Below are 22,839 nucleotides of genomic sequence, written 5' to 3'. Positions count from 1 at the left end.
AATTACTATAAAATACCCTTTAAATTTAATGTATATGATTGGCAGCACTTTTATGGGAAATAACGGAGAAGTAATTTTTGGACTAGACAATCGAGTAAAATAACTTTGCGGATAAGTTTATAAATTAAAAAACCAATCGCGAAGACTATAAATAAATAATTTGTGGCAACAAAAATGGATGAAATGAAAACTTTCTTTGACTTCACTAAAGAATTTAAGCGTGTTCCTGTACCGCGAGGATGTGTTTCGGGTAACATTGCTGCTAATGCAGGCAAAGCTGATAGTGGCAGACCCATTAAGCGCGAATATTTTGGTGATCAATATTCCAAACACATTGCCGATCAAGAGCGAAGACGAATATTAGAGGCAAAAAATTAACATTTAAAAAATTTAAAAGTAGAAAAATGAGTTATATTAATTGTTTTAGGAGGACGACCCGATGAATGATACACGTTCGTCACGGCATGGCGCAACTTCATCTACATGTATGGATGAACTTGAAGATTTAAGTGATGAAGATGATGTTAAACCAAAGACAAATCGAATTGATGACAATGTATATACACGATATAATTTTAATTTGAATCGAGATGAATCGCTTCCAATACACGACAACAAAGACCAAGTTTTGGGAGCTATACGTAAATATCCTGTGGTAGTACTTGAAGGTGATACTGGTTGCGGAAAAACTACACAGGTGAGTAATTATAATATATCATTAATATATATGTACATAATATGGTATGATAAGCGAAAACTCTTTGATTTGTAGCTAGTACATAAATTCCTATTTTTATATAAATTAGCAGTTACGGCTACGATATGTATCTGAGTTTTTATGAGGATACTATAGTCTCCTACCTTTTCGGAGACCACAAAAGATTTCTTCTAGGTCTGAATAGTATTTTTTAAAAAAATCATATATATATGTTTAGTATCTATGTATATTCATTTTTAAATATATTTCTTCATCAATTCGCTTATATTTTACGTTTTTGTTGTTACTTACAATATATTTGACATTAATTAAGATTATTTAACTTAATTAGTTATCCTTATTAGATGAAATCGTTTTTCATTCTTTGTTTAGTTCTATTTCTAATAGTTCATTTAATTGCTGCTCAATTACTTCTTTTCCATTACTCTTTACATGGACATCACCCTCTTGCTCACCATTTTCTTGAGTTTCTGTTAAATGAGCATTCGTCTCATCAGACACATTTTCTTCAGTTGATTGTTCAACATCAGACAAATCTTGATCTTCCGTGCTTACTATGGATTCTTGCTCTTGCAGATCATCTAATAAATCGTCTGGCAATTCATCGGTGAATACTGTTCGCGCAGACATTCTTCTAACTGTTTTATTTTTCTTTGAAGAGCTCTCACTTGCACCACTGACTAGTTCCCTTTCTTTTTCATTTTGATTATTAGTGAAACTTTTACGCTTCAAATTTCGTTTTGTACTTTCTTTTCCCTCACCATCTTCAACTATAGCCTGAATATTTTTAAAACACTCCTCCATACTTTTGAAAATCGTTGTTGCTGGCAGGGATTGCTTATGCATACCACTTCTACTTGTGTTCACTAACATTTCCTTCATTTCATTGTAACCATCTTCAAGCACTGTTAACGCGGGTAATATGCGTTGAATTGCTGGATAATCTTGTAATTGCTGTCCGAGTCCTTTGTTATTATTCTTCTGACAAAAGTCTACATTATCTTCATCATTCAAATTATCGTAATCAACAAAATCCTCCAAGCCTACACAATAATTTAAAGCTGTGAAACAAAATGCACCGACTTGTAATAGTTTCCAAAATATATAACGAGGTTCGTCCATATCCGGAGTTAATGGCAAGGAGTCTATGAAGTTTTTTATTGATTTCCAAGTATTTAGATTGCATTCAATTTTAACGTAACGTTCTGTAGGTTGTTTAAAGTAAGTTACATATAGCAGATATAGACAACCGATTCTTCTCCGCATACGTTCATCTGCAAAGTGTTGCGCTGTAGTGTTTCTCGTGTTATTCTCCACAAGTGGATCTATATTTATGTCATCCTCGTCAGAATTGCATATGTCGTGCTTTGCACAGTGCATAATCGCAGAGGTCGTTTGTATTATTTCAATATGTGATGTTTGTGCAAAGTAAATATGTTGGAATTGCAAAGTTTTCCACTGATTACAAAATGAAGAGAAACTATTATTTCCCAAACGCACAAAGAGCGCTATTAATTTTCGACAGTCCTCGAAAACAGCCAATTCCATGATAATATTTCGCACTTAATTTTGTTTAGCGCAGCAGCACAAAAATCGGCTTTCAGACATGTCAAAATAATTGTTCAGTGTGGCCAATCCACGATAGATTATTTATTTTGGGATATTTTGTATTTACATCGAAACTGTAAACAATAACGTTAGGGTATTCCTTATATGTTAAAATTTCCTAAATTATAAAAATATATATAAAATAAGTTAACATATGATTAGAAATACGAAAAGACTTTTTCGACTATTCAATATTTAATAACTTTACATATAAATATTTTTTAATAATATATATTTTTTTTTTTATATCAGGTGCCTCAGTATATACTCGACGAAGCCTATGTAAATCGGGAGTACTGCAAAATTGTCTGCACACAACCACGCAGGATTGCAGCAATATCTATTGCTAGGCGTGTTTGCCAGGAGAGAAAATGGGAAGAAGGTTCCGTTGTTGGTTTTCAGGTAAAATGGAAATGTGCGACTAAATTAAAAACTTTTTTGAAAAAGCTGTCGCCAGCTCGCCTTCGAAAGGGTTCAATTTTTGTAACCACCTGTATATAAAAAGTCAATAATAAGTCTAAAGAAATTGCGGAAATATTGCAATAACAACAATTGATAAGATTCAGTAAAGACAAAATTGAAATACTTTCTATATATTTTCCTAGGTTGGCTTGCATGCGAAAGTTTCCGAAGATACACGCTTGCTGTACTGCACAACTGGTGTACTGTTGCAAAAACTTATAAAGGAGAAGTCACTTAGACAATTTACACATATTATTCTTGACGAGGTGCACGAACGTGACCAGGAAATGGATTTTTTACTGATAGTTATAAGAAAACTGTTGACTACAAATTCACGCGGTGTAAAAGTTGTACTCATGTCAGCTACAATCAATGCTGGAGAGGTTGGTATACTATAGTAAATTGCATATGTATATTAGAAACTTCATAATAATTTTATGTTAATTTTAGTTCTCTGATTACTTTACCATACGCCGCAATCCGGCGCCAGTGCTGCGCGTTGATACACGTCGCCTTTATCAGGTGCGCGAATTCTATTTATCCGATCTGGGTCGCATCAATAGTACGGTAAATGTTCACGTATACGTTGCGTAAATCAGTTTATTATGTATTAATGGTTGTTTTTCCATATTTTGCTTACAGAACACCGATGTGGACGTATCTGATCCTGGCATATCGAAAGAAATGTATAATATTGCCTATAAACTGATTATTGTCATAGATAATATAGAGAAGCAGGAAGCTTCTGTTTCCATGGATCCGAGCTCACTGCCACAAACCTCGATTCTGATCTTTCTACCTGGTATCAATGAAATTGATCAAATGTGCCACAAATTAGAATCGTTAAGCGAATCTGTTGAGTATGTGCGGTGCATATACATATGTTAATTTAAAAAATTAAATAACTTGCTATATATAATTCCAGCACTAATGTAAAACTCTTTCCCATACGCCTACATTCATTAATCTCGCCGGATGAGCAGAGCAAAGTATTTAATCACCCACCAGCTGGTTTTCGTAAAGTAATACTGGCGACAAACATTGCGGAAAGTTCTATAACCGTGCCGGACGTTAAATACGGTGCGTAAAATATGGCATAACGTTTAATTAAAGTTTCTTATATATATTTAATTTTTAAAATTTTTTTATACTTAATTTTTGTATATTTTATTATTTATATGTTTTATATGTGTTTTTATATTAAATTTATTTTTAAAATTTTTTTGTATATATCTTTTAATTTTTTAAATTTTCGTATATATTTTTAAATATTTTTTTTAATTAAAAATATTTTTTATATTTTTAATTAAAAATATTTTTATATGTTTTTAATTTTAATTTAATATTTTTATATTTTTAATTAAAAATATTTTTTATATTTTTTAATTAAAAATATTTTTATATTTTTAATTAAAATATTTTTATATTTTTTAATATTTTTTTAATATTTTTTTATATTTTATATATTTTTATATTTTTTATATTTTTTTTTATTTTATTTATATTTTTTTATTTTTTATATATTTTATATTTTTTTATATTTTTATATTTTTTATATTTTTTTATTTTTTATATTTTTTATATTTTTTATATTTTTTTATATTTTTTATTTTTTTATATATTTTTATATTTTTATATATTTTTTATATTTTTTTATATTTTTATATTTTTTTATATTTTTTTATATTTTTATATATTTTTTGTATTTTTTATATTTTTTTTATATTTTTATATTTTTTATATATTTTTTTATATTTTTATATTTTTATATATTTTTTATATATTTTATATTTTTTTTTATATTTTTTTATATTTTTATATATTTTTATATTTTTATATTTTTATATTTTTATATTTTTATATTTTTTTATATTTTTATATTTTTTTTATTTTTTTTATTTTTTTTATATTTTTTTTATATTTTTGTATTTTTTATATTTTATATTTTTTTATATTTTTTATATTTTTTGTTTATATTTTTTATATTTTTTAAATTTTTTTTTAATATTTATGTGTATATATGATCCATATGTAAATATTTTTTTTATTTTCTTGTGAACGTTATTTTTATTTATTTATATGTACATATGTATGTACATATAAATATTATGTAAATATGTATGTAAATATTTCTATTTTTAATTTTTAAAACTTTTTTATATACTTTTTTATATACATACATATGTACATCTATGTAAGTAATTTTATTTTTAATTTCTTTTAAATAATTATTTTATTAAAACTAAGTTTTGTATTATGTAGGTACTTTTTTTATGTATGTATGTATATTTCTTTTAATTTTAATTTCGTATTTTGTTTTTTTTTTTTAACGACTTTCAATTTTGTTTTATACGTTTTTTAAATTTTTAAGTTTTATTTTATTTTTATTTTTATAATTACATTTTTTCTTATAATTTTATTTGTGTTTTTTTTTTTTTTTATGTTTTTTTTAATTTTTTAAATTGTTTTTATTCTTTAATTTTTTTTAATATGTATATATGGTTTTAATTTTTTTAATATTTTATTTAATTATAATTTCTATGTTATATTTATATGTATATATTTTTTAAATTTATTTATTTATGTATTTAATTTATATCTATTATATATTAATATATTTTTTTTTTTGCTTTAGTCATTGATTTTTGCCTAACGAAGTCACTGGTCACTGATACTGCTACAAATTTTTCGTCGCTGCAACTGCATTGGGCATCACGTGCCAATTGTCGTCAGCGTGCTGGTCGTGCAGGTCGTGTAATGAATGGCCGTGTCTATCGCATGGTCTCAAAGGATTTCTATGAAGTATGTATATTTAAAAATTGCATGTCATCATAAGCTAAAATATATGATTATTTTCAGCACTATATGGAAGAATTTGGTACCGCTGAAATGTTGCGTTGCCCACTAGAAAACGCGGTGCTTAAAGCCAAATTGCTTGAGATGGGGCCACCGCCAGATATACTCGGTTTGGCTATGACACCGCCAAATCTCTCGGACATACATAACACCATATTGACTTTGAAAGAGGTGGGCGCACTTTTCACCACCGTTAATGGCGCATATTCCATACAAGATGGTGATTTGAGTTTTATGGGTCGTGTGATGGCCGGCATGCCATTAGACATACGTCTAACACGTCTCATATTGTTGGGTTATATATTCAGCGCTATGGAAGAGGCGATTATAATCGGTAGTAAACTCTATATATATAACAGAGCTTTGTGTTAAGTTTATCATACTGTATTTTGTTAGCTGCCGGCTTAAGTGTGCGTTCCATATTCCGCTCTGGCGTCGATCGTCGTGGTCGTGAAAATACCCAAGTGGAGGCGTATATACAAAAACTAGTTTGGGCTGATGGTTCTGGCTCGGACTTGTTTGCCATTTTAAGAGCTTATCGTGTAGGTTTATTAAAGTTTTTTAAACTTCTTTGCAAACGAGCCGAAAGTTTCAGTTTTTGCCCTAAAAAAATTGTCCAATGTAAACAAGCTTTTTATTTTTAGTTGAGCAGTGCCTAAATCTTATTCGAAGTAAAGCTACAACTTTGAAAAAAATATTTTCTTATACAAAATACAGCGCTCTACAAAAAGGATCCAATTAATTTTTTTTATAAAAAACTTTCCTTTAAAAGTTATACGCACTTAAAGTTATATCTTAGTTATACAGTGCAAACTGTATGAATGTACACCATGGCGTATGAGCAACACAGAATTTAAAAGGCACTTCTGTGTGCGCCTCAGTACATTTGATGCATAACCTTAACTACGCATAAATGTTACAGCAGTGGTTCTATGGAAAAAATAATTAAGACCTTTTTTGTAGAGCGCTAAATTTTGTATTAGGCTATCCTCTTTCCAAGGTCGTAGGTTTATTTGTGGAAGAAAAACAAGATTATGAAGTCCTATGTTAAATTTATGGGGAAAAGTAAATGATTCACGGACACAAACTGAAACTTCCGGAGCACCCTCATGTTTGTATTCAAACGTCGGTGAAACTCGATCTTTTTTTTTTTACTATTATTAGCTTTGGTCTTCGATGCGCGAACAACAAAATATCCACGAGGAAGCCAGCGAACACTATTGGGCCAATCGTTATTTCATCAATTTGCGTTCAATGAAAGAAATGCATTTGCTTGTGTTGGAATTACGTGAACGTCTGCAAAGGCTTGGCATACGCGAGCAGCATGCCTATCAACGTGTTTGCTGGATTGATCGCGAAAAGATAATTATATTGAAAATCATTATTGCTGGCGCTTTCTATCCCAACTATTTTACACGTTCGAATTTGAATGATACCGAACGTGAACGTGGTATTTACCATACGCTCTGCGGCAATGATCCCTGCAATACCGTCTACTTTACCGGCTTCAATACACGTCATATTGGCCAATTGTATACGGGCTCCATTAAGGAACTGTTTAAATTTATGCGCATACATCCGAAAAATATCGAAGTGCGTTTTCAGCCAGGCGCCGAACGTGTGTTTGTCACTTTCAAAAAAGATCAAGATGCCGATGACGATGGTGGCACGTATCGGCTGCTTGTGCCGGGACGTGTTTGCCCCGATGTTTATAAGGCTGTGCGCATGCGTATGCTTGGCATACGCACAAGCATACGTGTCATGGAGTAAGTTGGTTTGCAATCAAAAAAAAAAAAAACAAAAAAACATATTGAATACATAATCAATTAATTATATAATTTCTTTCGCAGTCCACGTAACGAGGTGCGCTATGCCGAGGAGCGACGTATTGGCACAATGGTGGAAGGTGTTTGGCAACCGGTCAAGAAGCAAATCAAAAATCCTGAATTAGTTGTCCTGCCCTCTGTTTTTCAAAAAATGATACGCGGCTATATAACACATGTGAGCCAAAGTTTTCATATCTCATTTTAAAAACATATGTATATATGTACATTTTCGCCTTCATTTTAGATTGAAAGTTGCAGCAAATTTTATTTTCAACCGCTTTCGGAAATGGAGCGTTTACGGGAAATCCATGCACTCTTGAATAGTCCCGAAAATCTACAAAGCGGTCGTTTCAAAAGTCCTGCCGCCATAGCTAAAGGCATGATGGTGGCCGCACCGTTTGAAAATAAATACCATCGCGCTAGGATAGTGAAAGTGCTAACTGCGGCGCGACAACATTGCCAATTTAAGGTATTTATGATATGCATTTTTTTTACTCTCTTTTTGATATATGTATATTCATTAGAGCGGATCGTTTTACTGGCAGCCAAAAAACGAAAAAATCGCGTATGCCGTAAATATTTTACGGATTATTCCTAATAATTTTGCCCAAGGGACTATGCATATAAAACGAGCCAGCACGTTTTAAGGCGAAATTTTTAGGGATCATAAAAATTCGTTCATCAGTTTTTAAAATATGCGAATGAAACTTAATACGTTGATGCATTTTGATATTCTATTGATCATTTCACGGAATCGGCCAGTTCAGACAACTATCTCACATATCTACTATACAGATTTTTTAAAAACGCTGGCTCGAAAGCAGTGTAAGACCCATAGTCTCTTAGACAAAGTTGTTTATAATGATCAGTAGAACATTTCCCGCATACGCGATCTAATATTCACACATACATATATAATATATTAAGCGTGGTTTTATTTGCGATATACAATTTGGAATTATTTTTTTTTTGGAATAATATTCACCAACGGCATTTTACAGTTATTGAAAAATCTGGCAGCCTTAGCACTGCCAAAGTTCACTCATCACCAAAATTAAAATAATTCGTGAATGTTTTTTTTTATACCATGGAGAGGGTATATTAAATTTGTCAGGAAGTTCTTAACACCCACAAGGAACGTCGGAAACCCTATAATATATGGTAGTCGAAAAAGTCTTTTCGTATTTTGGCAATAGTTGTCGTTGCAGTAGTATATGTGAGATTTTAAGCATCGTTTAAATTCGGGGAAGTCGAAAAAAAGTTACAGCTGTTCAAAAATGGTTGGAAATTATGAAAAAATCACCATATTTTGAAATTTTTGTATAAAAAAGGGAAGAATGCCACACAAGCCACCAATAAAATTTGTGAAGTTTAGGGAGACGATGCTGTATCAGTTCGTGTAGCACAATAATGCTTCGCTCGTTTCCGTTCTGGAAATTTCGAAATTTCGATTTATACTGATGGAATAATGTCTCTAGCGGAAAAATGGCAAAAAGTGGTCGACCAAAATGATACATATTTGTTTATTTATTTATTAGTATAAATAAAAAAATAAGTTTGAGTTTGATTAGATATACGAAAAGACTTTTTCGACTACCCAATATGTATGTTTATATGTATAAATGTTCCGCGTGATGAGCCTAGTCGATTTAGCTACGTCCATCTGTCTGACTTTATACGCGAACTAATCCCGCTGTTTTTGAGATATTGATCTGAAATTTTGCACACGCCCTTTTTTCCTCAAGAAGGCGCTCATCGGACAACTATAGTATATATTATATGTAGCTGTCATACAAACTGATCGATTAAAACCTAGTCTTTGTATATAAAACTTTTTTATTTGATAAGATATTTCCCCGAAAATTGGCATGAATAATTATCCAAGGCAACTGTACAATCTCCGAATAAATTGTTCAGATTGGAGCATTTGATTTTAATTACATGTTTGGTTTCCAGGTATTCTTCATCGATTATGGCAATACTGATGTTATAGATTTTGAACAATTGCGTCGCTTTTCGCGTCACTGTGAGTCGCTTCACGACATACCGCCGCGTATGTTTGAATGTCGCCTTGTAATGGTCGAGCCGTCAACGGTGAAATGTCCCAGCGGCAAATGGCCCGATGAAGCAATGGAATTCATGCAACAGACAGCCGATGCGGGTGTGGTGGAAATTGAAGTTTACTCAGTGGTGTCTGGTATTTCGAATGTGATTATAAAAACTGCTACAGGCACACTGAACGACATTTTGGTTGAAAAGGGGCTCGCACATAAATCGGATGAGAATTATATGTCTAAGGTGGGTAGTTAAAAGTTTGTCATACGAATAATTGATTAAATTTTTGTTTTCATATGTATTGCAGGCCGATCATGATTTCCGCTTACGTAAACAAGCTGTTGCTACGCGCTTCCTCGACGAAGATCATTCCAAGCAAAATGAAGAATATTTACGCTCTATACAACCGGAAGTCGATGTCGAAGTGGATCCACCACCACGTGAATATTGCACCAAAACTATTAACCTACGCGGTCCATATAGTGCGCTCGAGACGAAGATTTTCTCCGCCGTGCGCATAGGCACCTGGAAGAGTGTGCATGTCGAACGTGATTCGGTGAATTCCGTGTTGATCGACACAGATCCGCAGGATGTGCACGAACGTCTAATTGTTGCGGCCAGTATTACGGAAGCGCAAAACACCGAAAAGCTTACTGCGCGCTCAACGACACTTATGCCAAATATACATGGTTTTAGCGCATTAATGACGCTGCTCTTCTGCCCAACCATGCAGATAAAACGGAATATTAATAAAACCAAATATGTAGCAATACTAGCGGGCTTGGGTTATAATAAGGATAACTATAAGCCACTCTATGAGGAGCATGATATTGTTTTGAATCTAGATGCTGACATTACAAAGGACGATTTGGAGTTGGTGAGTTGACATTTAGATCTAAATTTATATGGTAGTTGAAAAATAAAAGTAGGGTTATGTATAAAAAATTTGGATTTTTTTGTTATGAAATTTTCTCGCTTTCAGATTAATCAACTGCGCTATTGCATGGATACCATGTTATATACGGATCCAAGTGATGAGCGTCCAACTATTTTGCCAAATATGCGCGCCGATTTATCTGCCAAAATTAAAAACTTAATTATAAGGTAAGCGAATAAGCAAACATTTCTTGAAAGTAAGACACTTTTGGAGTTGTAGTTGTTGTATTACTTACATATTCCGTACCAGTTAGGTGAATATTGGACGTTAAGCCTAAAAATATATATTTTGTCATACTTCTGTGCGAATAGTTAGATTCTCTGAGGTTCTTCTACTTTTGTTGTTGTTGACATTGCATGAAAAATTAGAAAATTTTAAATTGTAGGCACTAATGTGTGTGACTTCATGATCGGATTGATTAGCAAGCATTTCTGTAGAGATTTGAAAGTTGCTTTAGCTGTTATTGTTTCTGTTCTGGATATGTAGACGCGTTTGTTTGGTATTGTTGTTGTAACATCATACACATTTTTCAACACAGCTTTTGGTTAAGACGCAGTGCCGACAGACCTTGGCATAAAAACAACCCAAGTCATGAAGGCCTGGCTTAAAAAGCCAGGTTTTCATTTTCAGTTTTTTTTTGACGTAATTATTTTTGATTCCAATATATATTCTCAAATTGGCTCGATAATTATTTCGTTTAACTCTTCTTCTTCTAGTATTTTCTTTTGTCATCGTTTCCCTCATTGTTAGGCTGCATTAAGATCATGTGTCATTATTTGTAAGATCAAGGAAAAGTTTTTCTATAAATTTTTAATTGGATAAATGTTTAAACCTCTCAGAATTCATGATAGATTTTGAGAAAACTTCTCTGTAAGATTACTTTCACTTTGTAATATCGTACATTCTAAGCACGTATTTATTTTTGTTATATGTATGTCTTTAACATTCAAAAAACTTATTATTCTATTTTCTTTCTTGTAGATTATTGAACAAAAATCGCAAATATATTGAAACACATGTGGATAGTCACGATAATGTATGGCAACCATACGATCTAGAAGACTTGATCGAAACCGAACCCATTTACGGTCATCGCTCACTGTTCCCGATGCATTCAGCACTCAGATTGTACGATGAGAAATTCGATCGCATACACTCGTTGGGCGTACACTGTCAGGAGTTGCATCGCTTGTGTCAGTTGTGAGTTGAAAACGCAAGCCATTTTTTGAAAAGTGAAATTTAAATTGAATTTATCGTATTTTTTCAGTGATGGCCCCATACAAACGCTCACTTGTCAGCTATGTAATCAAAATTTGGAGAATATCGTACAACTACGCATACATTTGCTCTCTCAGCTGCATCGTGATCGTGAGCATCAGATACGTTTCAAAATGCCACGTTAACTTTTTCGGCTATTGGTAGTGGTAGTTCGTATAAACTACCCGCAAACGCTATTTTCCACACGCAATAAACGAATAACGTTATTTTCCACACGCCATAAACGAACTATATTCGTTTATTTAAAGGTGTTAGTATTTCTAAGTTAGTTTTTAAGTTTTCTACTTCCTATATATGACATGGTACATACCCGAAAGCGAATTTAAAAATATGACCACTTACATACATACATACGTACACAGTTTTTTTTGAACATAATGAATTGAATGTCCATTTATTTTGAATTATCATTTTAATTTTTTTTATTAAAACTTCTCATTAATTTGTAATTTTATTCGTATTAATAAACTTGCTACTCTACATAACATATTTTTATGCATATTTTAATATACAATGTATGTACGCATATGTGTTTGTATGTAATGAAACTTTCTACGCTACATGCATAATGTGTAATTTTGCATTGCATTCAACGGTTTGCTGCAGAGTCCACACATTTTACTCTTGTAGAGGCCGTAAATTTCCAGATTCAACACATTGGATAAATCGAATTGTATGGTCGCATGCATTTGCGCATTCTCCACGATCAGTATATTATGTTCGGTCAATTCCACGCTGCATACGGTAAAAATTTTACAGTTTATAAAAAAAAATCCAAAAACAAATTTTATGTACGCCAATTAAGAAGAAGAAGTTTACTCACTGAAAATCATAATCGCTCACATCCTCCGGATATCTGTATGGCTTATCGCGCAAATTGATCAACGTCTCATTACTGTTAACCGTTATGTATATGGGCGCATCATCTTGTAGTTTCGTATGATTATCTACCGGCCGGAAAGTGAAGTAATTCTGTCCAATATAAACACGTAAACCGTAATTTGCACTTAAACCATTCTCCGGTGAGGGCAATAAAAATATGGCCATCTCTGGCAACACCGAACAGTCGGCGGCCAATAGTGTTTGACAGTGTTTCGCCACGGTTACTTTGGTGAATTCGCTCAGGTTGATTAGGTAGTCATCGAAGGTGTTAATCATGCCATTTATTACCGAGCAGGAGCCTGCAATTATTATTATTTTTTTTTTGGTGTAGAAAAAGATGAAAGAATTACCAACTGATTTCAAATGTTAAGTAAAGTCAAGAAAAAACGTTAACTTTGGCTGCACCGAAGCTTTATAGCTTCACAACTTATAAAGTTCTTCATACATGGGCTTGATTTTATCGGTCAGCTTGTATGGCATGCTTTAGTAGACGAATCGTACTTAATTGACTACGCGGACGAAATTGCAGCAGTAATTACAGCAAGATACACAGAAGAAACGCAAAGAAAGCTTAATCAGGTCATGAAACGGACGCAAGCATGGCTCGAATCACACAAACTCCAACTCGTTACAGAAAAAACAGAGCTCATACCTCTCGAAATAAGAATGCAACCGGCTACGGATATCGTTAGGACGCAAAAATCAGTAACCTAGGACTCCATAAGACTGGACCCCAGACTAACCAGCACGCCGCAGGAGAGGCAGCGAAAATCACCTAGCAAATCAGCAGATTAATCGCCAACATCGGAGGCCTCAGCCAAGAAAAGAGGAAGCTTCTAATGTCGACGATAATCAGCGTCTTATTATATGGAGCTGAAATCTGGGCAGATGTGCTTAAAAATGAAAACCGGCGTAAAGAGTGGCCAGAGTGCACCGCACCGCAGCGCTCAGGGTTGCATCAGCCTACCGAACTGTGTCAGACGATGCAATATTAGTTATAAGCGGTACTTCCCAATTGACCTTCTGGCATCCGAAAGGGTAAAGCTGTGGGAGCTAAAGAAAACATTCAATAATAACAAGAGCGCCTTGGAACAAATAAAGAAAGATACAATAACAACATGACAACGAAGATGGGATACACACCCAGCTGTTATTCGGTCACGGATACTCCAAAAAGTATCTCCACATGGCAAGGAGAACGCACCGCCGTAGAAGACTTGGTTGGCCCAATAAACACGAACAATTTAATCAGAGTCACGCTGGCGAGTGAAGCAAACTAGGAGATTATCAAGAAATTCGCAGCAATCTTGCTAAGCAGCAAAAAGCGGGACCTGGACGCAGGTGCGCAGATGTAAAAATTTCAAAGAGAAAAATGGAACACCACCCTGAAGTAATACAAATGTGGTTCTAGGGTGGGTGACGGTTCTTTAGAGGGGGGTTTTCAGTGACCTGCAAATGGCACATATCATTGCTGTGACGACTGCACTGATGATGATGAAGGCATTTTCCACCCCTTACCCGCAAAAAAAAAATGCTATACTAGACCATTATTAACAGCTTCTTGGTGAGAAAAGGACGTGCGCAAAATTTCCAATAAAAAATTTCGTTTTTTTTCACAATTTGAGAGACTAATTTGTGTATTTACGGACCTACGGACAGACAAAGATATGGTTGAGCAGAAAACAGAAGCTTGCTCATAAGCTACAGGAAAATTGAAGAATATATCGCTCACTAAAGGAGAATGTGAGATTACTTCACAGCCACAGTTGAAGTAGCTTGGTGTAATAGTGGACTCAAGACTTAAATTCACGGATCACTTGGAAAACACGGCATGTAAAGCAAATAATATCTATAATGCTTTATCTAGAATGATGGCAAATAGAGGCTGTATGCGCTCCAGCCGACAATTTTTAATAGTTAAGGTAATGAGATCAGTTCTACTGTATGGGGCTGCAATATGGATACAGGCGCTACACATAAAATCACATGCTAGACCGATTAACGTAATAAGTGATAAGCTCTTTTCGAACCATATCAAAGATATTAGTCGGTATGGTGCCGATAGACATCCAGGGTGACGTGTTCACGGGAATATACAACTTATCAGAGACGTCTACAGCAGCAAAAAGAAAGGAGCGAAGCAAAAGCATCACAATGTGCCAGCGACGGCGGCAAACTTCATGCAAAGGATGGAGGACACACTGACAGATTTCGAACAACATGGGGACCTGGATTTCAACCTGACCTACACAAAATTTGCCCATATTGTCCGTCGTGTACAGAGTGCATAGAAGACTATGAACACGTACTCTATCATTGCCCTCGGTTTTTAGGTATAAGGGAAAAGCTGAAAACCACACTTGGAGGCAGTTTTACGGAGGAAAACTTTACAGCATTTATGTATGTGCGAGTCCTCTGTAAAATGGAAAGCTGTCGCCGAAACGTCAGCTCTACTTATGATAACATTGAGACATTTACAATAGGTTAGGCTTAAATGTTTTCTTCTCTCCCATGAAGTAGTACTCACTCCATTGGTCCCGTCGGTGAAACATGCGATGAGAGTAGGTTAGATTTAGCGGTATACAGTTCCGCACTATGCATTAAGCAACCTTTTGTTTTGCAATAACTTACGTTTGAGTCCCGAATCATAGGATATCTCATGTGAGGCATCATATTTGGAGTCCAATTTCTGCAAAAATGGTATATGATAAATACGCCAATGCACACCGTTCACTTCCACCGTCAGCCAGAAATGGTCGTTGGGTGCATGAAGTGAGAAATTAATTTCCTCATCCAAATTAAGACTCTCCACCTTTTTCTCAGACAAGGCTGAGACGAAGTGGTCCAAACGCGTAGACCATAAATCAAACCATGCAGGCATCTAGGGGAGATAATTTTATTAGTACATTAAATAAAATATGTATATGTATATGAATACTCATAGACTATAACAATTATTTATAATTATAATAATTATATACTAAAATACTTCAATAAGACATGTGAGGTATAACCGAACTCATTATCGAAAGCGCCGTTTTAAAGTTAAACGGGAAAATATCAATTATGGAGATATCTTAATTGAGACTATTGCTTTTCAAAACTGCAGAAAAAACGCGTTGAACTTTTTTCGTTCACAATATCTGACCGTCAAATCTCTTACTACATAACTAAGCTTTCGTTGAAAGATTGCAATGTTTTCTTACAAAGGCAATTCATAGCGTGGAGTTGCAACAGCAATCAACCCAACCTTTGTCTAATAAAGAATGATCAACTCTACGTAGGATAAAGAGGTCTCTCCATCAACTGTAGTGAGGGTATCTGCAACATATCAAAAGCCCGCAGAGCGTGAAGCATGTCTGGAGGGATTCATTACTCTGAAATATTAATCGATCTCTTTCAAACTTGACAATAGGCGAGCAAACTTCATTGAGGAAGAACATCATTCAACTGAGGAACATATGATAAAAGAAGATCTCATATATACTGAGTGTGTTAATAGATAGAATTTGCGATTTATGTTTGTGGATTTGAAGTTAGTCTTTACCAGGACGTGTGTTCGAAAGAATGGAAAGGCATGATTAAATTAATTATTTAGTCTCCGCATTGTAAATAATATCTCCGTAGACACACCTTTGTCGAAGTTAGCGAAATTGCTGGGATTTAAATTAAACGGCTTAACAAATTTGTGGCAAGCACAAAACGATTCGTCGATCGATGAGTATCTGATCAAACTTTAGGCAGCTTATGGGTAACACTATAGACGTATTTCTGTCGAAGTGAGATTCATCGATTTTAGATCAACCCCGCCACCTAACCTAACCTTGCCTAATCTAACCTTATATCAATTTAGTTGGAATATTTTTAAAGCTAATAAATATACCATACAATATGTTGAAATAGTGCAATATCTTAAGTTAGGTTATGTGATTAAAAATTGTCAACATTTACACAAATGATGTGCTTTCAAATCACTTACATTATCGAATTTCAAATCCATATCATATTTGGTGATCGATGTGAAGTTCTCAAAATTACTACGCTTACAATATTTCGAGGTGGGTATAGGGCTGAATTTGAGTACTTCCTTCGGACAAAAGTCGGTGTCGGTGAGTGGATTGTCTGAGAGTAAGAAATCGCGCGCATAATCCGAAGGCTGAATGTATATAAAATATTTGTTAAGATTTTCTTCAATGTATCGTTTAACTCCTAAATCAACTTACGCCTGCCCTGCCGGAGAAATGCACTTTTGAAGTATTGTGCGGATTTTCGTTCGTTCTGCTGGCGTTGCCGAATTCCACATCTAGATTGAAGGTATGCGGTCGCTTCGTGAATACGAGTGGTGCATAGGTTGCATTGATTTCTGCCTGAAAGAGTAAATAAATGAAATGGAAATGTAGGTTAAGTTCAAGGCCTAATAAATCTGTTAAAATAAGTTATAATTAATTTTGGTTCTTGATAATATTCTCCGAAGGAAGTTACAAATCCATGCGTCAAATCTTGGAAAAGATCCGTGTAAAGAGAATCGACACGCACAACCTCTTCGTCGATTTCAAAGCTGCTTTTGACAGCACGAAAAGGAGCTGGTATCCCCGCAAAACTAATACGGCTGTGTAAACTGAAGTTGAGCAAAAGCTCCGTCAGGATCGGGAATAACCTCTCCGAGCCGTTCGATACCAAACGGGGCTTCAGGCAAGGCGACTCCCTTTCGTGTGACTTCTTCAATTTCTGGAGAAAATAATTTGAGCTGCAGAACTAAATAGAGAAGACACCATCTTTTATAAGAGTGTACAGCTGCTGCCGTACGCTGATGATATTGATATCATTGGTCTCAACAGAACGGATGAGACAGCGAAGCAAATGGGTTTAGTGTTGAACGAGGGCAAGATGAAATATCTCCAGTCATCAAACAAACAGTCGTCGTACTCGCGACTTGGCTTCCACGTCACTGATGGTAGTCTTAACTTCGAAGTAGTAGATAATTTTGTCTATCTGGGGACCAGTATTAACAGCTTGGAAATTTAACGTGGAATAACTTTGCCCAACAGGTGCCATATCGAACTGAGTGGACAATTGAGAAATAAAGTCCTCTCTCGTTGCACAAAAACCAACCTCTATGAGTCCTTCCCGTTATTATTCCCGTCCTGCTATGTGATGCAGAGGCATGGGTGGGATGTTAATTGGGAAGATGCCGATGCGCAGCTGGTTGATGTCCTCGTAAAAATAAGGTCAAACATCACCGCCGTCCAAGAAGTACGATGGACAGGACAAGGACTGAGACGACTCTCAAATGGGTTGAGGCTGATCGACTTTGCCGCAGCCCGAAATATAGTTATCTGTTCAACTAGATTCCAGCGTAGGAAAATTCACCACGCTACCTGGCTGCCTACGGATCGAAAAGCCATCAACCAGATCGATCACGTTGTGATAGACGGGAGACACGTCTCCAGTGTTTTACACGTTCGTAAGCTTTGAAGTCCTAACATCGACTCTCAAATTGGCGCAAAGCAGCGAAAAGGAAGAACGACTGGTGCGGTGTTGTACACGCCTATAGCCGCGTAAGCGTTGTCCACGTCAGTAAAAAAGAAGAATGAAGCTACAAAGTTAGAGAGGTCCTTAATCATATATACTATGCATTTGGTAAACTATTGAAAGTTTGGTTGACGAGCTAAGCACGTTTACGCACAGTCTACATTCAAAAGAATCTAAACAGCTGTACTTAGGTGTGAAAACACAAGACAAATCAAAAATGCATTAAATGACATATGTAAATAGTACATACACACTCGTAAATTAATGCTTAAAAATGAGCTCAATTTGAGGTTAAATATACACCATACGTAAGTGTGGTCAAAGTTAGCTAACATCTTGCCGGTATTGACGGCTATTGAAAGGCGTTACATGGAGAATATTCCCTTTACTTAAATTTATACATTATATATATATATTTTATTATTATATATATAGCATATGTATATAAGGTATGTGTGGTTCTTAAAGTCTTCTAAAGAGGTGCTTGAAAAATGGATGTCGATGCGAGAAGTGATTGTTGGAACGACTTAAAAGGAAAGGAGAAATAGAATTTTTTTTTTATGATTCTCGACCTTTCAATTGCGAATTATAGACTCGAAAAGTACTTATGCTTCCAACACAGTCGGATCTACGTAATCGGAGCAGATGCAGAAATATATCCGTGGAAGGATATTCAACTCGGTAGCATTTTTCACAACTGGTTTGGGAATATTTTCTGCCGTTCCAAAATTTCCATTTTCTTCTATCACTTTAATCACCGCAGTGTAGCTCACACAAATTGCCATGGTGTCGACTCGTTAGACACGTTAGTTACCACAACAAAACAACAGCGTGGAGGAATGTACAATTGTCTTCTTACAACAGTTTGTTCAATACACCTACATACGTACGTACTTCTCCATACAGCTTGAGCTCCTATCATTGTGGGACTGTGAAATCCTTCAACAGTTCGTTGACTGCTTTTGGGGTAAGGCTTTTGCGTCTATTGTACTCCATCCAAAAGCTCCTACATATACACGCATTTATACTTTGTGATATATAACAACAACACCAACATGTCTAGCACGGCCGACGTCGTGCTGCTAACAACTGCAACTCCATTACCTTGCAAGCCGTTTTCACTCAGTCCGTTGCGTTTGATCGATAGAGCCGTGTTTTTATGGCGTACAATTTCGTTTTGAGATTTTGAAATCTTTTCAAAAACGAATACAAGTGAATGTTTAATTTTTTTAGGCAGCTAAAATTTCAGTTTTTCTTATTTATGCCAGTTGTAAAGAGCGTCGTGAAACTACGGTCTAATTTTGCAGTTGTGTTTGATTAGAATTAAAACGAAATTCACAAATAACACTTTTTAATTTCAAATTTAAATTCTACATATATTCGTTGGTTATAAAATAAAGTAAAAGAGTTTGTTGTTGTCATTGAAAGAAAGCGACAAATCCGGCATTTTTTTAGTCGAATTCAAGCTTGTGTTCGACATGTCTTCGGTAGGTTTCGTGGCGCCGCAGTATTTATGTGCGTATTCTAAACAGTTTTAGTCTCGTTCAACACAGATTGAATCCAAACGAGTGCAGTACCGCAAGTACTTGGAGCGCGCCGGTGTTATAGACGCACTCAGCAAGGCGCTGATTAAACTCTATGAAGAACAGAATAAACCAGATGATGCCATACGCTTTGTGCGTAAATTTATGTGTGAGTCTTGCCCGGATGATGATCAGTTCGACATGATGAAAGCTGATCTCGATGAAGCCAATAAGACTATAGCACGGCTGGAGCAAGAATTGGAACGTTTGCGCAGTCAAATGTAAGTTCTGACACTACATATAAGTCTACCCTTAACCACACATTTTTTGTTTTATGCGTAAACAGCAAGAAGACACCCGAGGAGATCGCTGAGTTACTGGAGGAGGGCTTCAAGAGTCTGACGGAGGATGAAGAGTACAATAGCTCACTGCTACGCAAATATTTGACGCGTGAAGTGTTGGACGAGTATATGATGACGACAACTGCAGCGCCCACTGAAGCCAATCTTTTCGATTGTATACAATCGGGTACAACACATCACGACTCCAGTTGTGGCGTTTATGCTGCTGATGCCGAATCGTATGATGTCTTCACCAAACTCTTCGATCCGGTTATACGCGACTATCACGGTCAATTGGAAAATGAGAGCGATATACTGCAAAAGGAAACCGATTGGGGTAATGTAGATGAGATTGAAAACTTGGATCCGGAGCGCAAATATATACTGTCGGCAAGAATTCGCACAGCGCGCAATCTGGAAGGCTATCCGTATTTCCCGAAATTGCGTGAGAAACAGTATATTGAAATAGAGGAGAAAGTGCGTTCAGCCGCTGAGGGTTTGGATGGTGAGCTAACTGGCGCTTACTACAGCATGGGCGAGATCGAGCCAGATATTCAACGTGAAATGGTCGCACGCCATATACTGTTCAAACGTGGCGATGAATACTTAACCACTGCAGGTTGTTATCGTTTTTGGCCTACCGGCCGTGGTATATTCCATAATCCGGCTGAAACATTTTTAATTTGGGTTAATGAGGAGGATCATTTGCGTATAATATCGATGGCCAAGTGCGGTGATTTAGGTAATTATTGATAAACGCTTAAAAGAAACGTAACCTATATATAAATGACATCTCTTAGGCGACGTCTATAATCGTTTGGTTACGGGCATAACCGAATTGGAGAAGTCACTGCAATTTGCGCGTCATCCGCGCTACGGCAACTTGACAGCCTGCCCCACTAATCTTGGCACTACGCTTCGCGCTTCGGTACATATTCGCTTGCCATTGCTGTCCGCGCAGGAGGATAAGCTCAAGGCCATGGCGGATGAGTTGAGTTTGCAAATACGTGGCACAGGTGGTGAGCATACACAAATAGAGGATGGTGTTATGGATATATCGAATAGACGTCGCTTGGGGTTTAGCGAATTTGAATTGGTCAAATCGCTACAGGAGGGCATAGTCGCATTGATTGCCGCTGAAGAGGAGCTTGAAGCTGGCGGTGGTGAGGATTAAGCGCATTAAAACACTCTATGAGTTTTTAAAACGTCTATGAGTCTGCTGACAAAATTTGAACTATATTTCTGCAGCAACAACAGCAAGTAAAATAAACTTAATTTCACACTATTCTTATTTATAAAATTCTTTAATGTTTTAGCGTAATATTTTCTGTTATCCATTCAAGTTTTAACTATGACTGAATTCGTGAAACTCGCACTAATAAACTCTGAAATCACTTGTTTCTCATAGTGAAGATATTTTCCGACATTTATTAAGTTTGCGGTCCTTACACTGTTGCTGAATGACTGTAACATTTTTGGAACTTATTTTTCTTTACTGGTGTAGACACCGCTTGCGCGGTTATAGCCGGTTTAATAACAGCGCGACAGTCGTTTCCTCTTTTCACCATGTCCATCACCACCATGTCACTATCTCCAATTGGAGATTTCAAGCGAAGTCAGGTCTTTTTCCCCCTGTTCTTTCCAACGGAATGGAGGTCTTCCGCTGCTTCCCCCAGCGGGTACTGCATCGAATACTTTCAGAGCAGGAGTGTTTTCGTCCATTCGGACGACATGACAGCTAGCGTAGCCGCTATCTAAATTTGCTGAACTACGTCGTATATTTCATACAGCTCATCGTTCCATGGCTAATGCGCAAAGGACCACAAATTTTCCGCAGCACCTTTCTCTTTAAAGCTCGTAACGTCGCCAAGATAGACGAAGTTATCTACGACTCCGAAGTTATGTCTGCTAACAGTGATGTGGGAGCTAAGTCGTGAGTGCGACGGCTGTTTGGTTGGTGACTGGAGATATTTCGTATTGCCCTCGTTCACTATCAGACCCATTTGCTTCGCTTCCTTATCCATTATGGAGAAAGCGGAACAAACGGAAATCAATATCATCGGCGTACGCCAGCAGCTGTATACTCTCTTTCTCCATTATTCCATATAAATCTAATTCAAACTACTTTTGTCATATGAATCCACTTACCTTCCAGTCACGCGTGTCGATTTTCGATGTACGTTCCAAATTGCCAATAACATTGAACCAGTTGTTTTTGGTTGAGGAATAAACATCCATTGTAATATTCCAACTATGTAAAGCTTCATTAACGTTCAAATTACTCGAGTGCTCCATAGTTAAACTAAATTGTTGACCAATCTTCTCAGCCGTATTTAAGAGATCTTGTTTGCAAATTGAGCCATCGATCTAAGCAAGTAAGATGGTTTAACAAGTTATGTTAGATATAGTATCGCTGAGATCCGGCGATATTGCAGAGTCCTGTTGCTGCTACTCACCTTTGTTGGTTTCTCGTTCTGTACGAGCATTGTAAAGTTTCGATCATAGCCCAAATGTATTGAACTCAACTGGGCCACACCAAAAACATACATCAAGAAATTGATGACCACATTACGTGAGAAGCCACTATGTGAGTAACAGAAGCGGTATTTATGTATAAATTAAAATTCATTCATTCACTCCATGACAAACTCACTTTTCCATAAACTCGGACTTAAGCAGCATGCCACGATATTTATTCAGTTCATTAAGATTCGTTTTTATGGACATCGAAATACCCAGATCCTCCGTGTCATACTTGAATAGTTGGAACTGAAATTAAAAAATAATAAAAATAAGATAAATAAATTGCTTTCCCGCAACA

The 22,839-nt window shown here is 35.8% G+C and overlaps 4 protein-coding genes across 5 annotated transcripts in view; 2 read left to right on the top strand and 2 right to left on the bottom strand.

Moving 5' to 3' along the window:
- The first annotated feature begins 49 nt into the window (after positions 1 to 49).
- Positions 50 to 12,229, top strand: LOC120776552 (probable ATP-dependent RNA helicase spindle-E). The gene is made up of 18 exons (XM_040107308.1): positions 50 to 366; positions 428 to 697; positions 2,579 to 2,728; positions 2,932 to 3,171; positions 3,239 to 3,355; positions 3,431 to 3,648; positions 3,714 to 3,868; positions 5,424 to 5,590; positions 5,648 to 5,978; positions 6,041 to 6,186; positions 6,809 to 7,410; positions 7,495 to 7,645; positions 7,715 to 7,939; positions 9,427 to 9,768; positions 9,833 to 10,402; positions 10,508 to 10,629; positions 11,444 to 11,662; positions 11,730 to 12,229. The coding sequence occupies exons 1-18, from the start codon at positions 175 to 177 to the stop codon at positions 11,863 to 11,865; spliced, it is 4,353 nt and encodes a 1,450-aa protein (XP_039963242.1). The 5' UTR covers positions 50 to 174; the 3' UTR covers positions 11,866 to 12,229.
- On the bottom strand, positions 964 to 2,325 carry LOC120776589. Its single transcript, XM_040107361.1, has one exon. The coding sequence runs from the start codon at positions 2,264 to 2,266 to the stop codon at positions 1,076 to 1,078; it is 1,191 nt and encodes a 396-aa protein (XP_039963295.1). The 5' UTR covers positions 2,267 to 2,325; the 3' UTR covers positions 964 to 1,075.
- The window catches only part of LOC120776560, a 24,979-nt gene continuing 14,290 nt past the window's right edge, over positions 12,151 to 22,839 (bottom strand). The window contains exons 13-20 of the mRNA XM_040107321.1: positions 22,672 to 22,787; positions 22,475 to 22,601; positions 22,167 to 22,385; positions 16,846 to 16,989; positions 16,602 to 16,778; positions 15,254 to 15,503; positions 12,564 to 12,921; positions 12,151 to 12,475 (exon numbers count right to left, since the gene is read on the bottom strand). Of these exons, the coding sequence (XP_039963255.1) occupies positions 12,298 to 12,475; positions 12,564 to 12,921; positions 15,254 to 15,503; positions 16,602 to 16,778; positions 16,846 to 16,989; positions 22,167 to 22,385; positions 22,475 to 22,601; positions 22,672 to 22,787 (1,569 nt within the window). The 3' untranslated portion in view covers positions 12,151 to 12,297. The remainder of the gene's footprint in view (positions 12,476 to 12,563; positions 12,922 to 15,253; positions 15,504 to 16,601; positions 16,779 to 16,845; positions 16,990 to 22,166; positions 22,386 to 22,474; positions 22,602 to 22,671; positions 22,788 to 22,839) is intronic.
- LOC120776568 (arginine kinase) lies at positions 19,130 to 21,434 on the top strand. Of its 2 annotated transcripts, XR_005705440.1 has the most exons (5): positions 19,130 to 19,641; positions 19,708 to 19,958; positions 20,024 to 20,760; positions 20,819 to 21,278; positions 21,335 to 21,434. XR_005705440.1 is itself a non-coding variant. In XM_040107333.1 (4 exons), exons 1-4 carry the CDS (start codon positions 19,633 to 19,635, stop codon positions 21,190 to 21,192), a joined length of 1,371 nt encoding a protein of 456 aa, XP_039963267.1. In that variant the 5' UTR covers positions 19,130 to 19,632; the 3' UTR covers positions 21,193 to 21,434. The 2 variants fall into 2 exon arrangements, 1 of the variants encoding a protein (XP_039963267.1); XM_040107333.1 differs by having other exon boundaries at positions 20,819 to 21,434.

The sequence above is a fragment of the Bactrocera tryoni genome, chromosome 1 (assembly GCF_016617805.1).
Source record: "Bactrocera tryoni isolate S06 chromosome 1, CSIRO_BtryS06_freeze2, whole genome shotgun sequence".
NCBI lineage: Eukaryota > Metazoa > Arthropoda > Insecta > Diptera > Tephritidae > Bactrocera > Bactrocera tryoni.
Note: the sequence above shows the minus strand (reverse complement) of the source record. Positions and strands in the feature narration are given on the sequence as shown.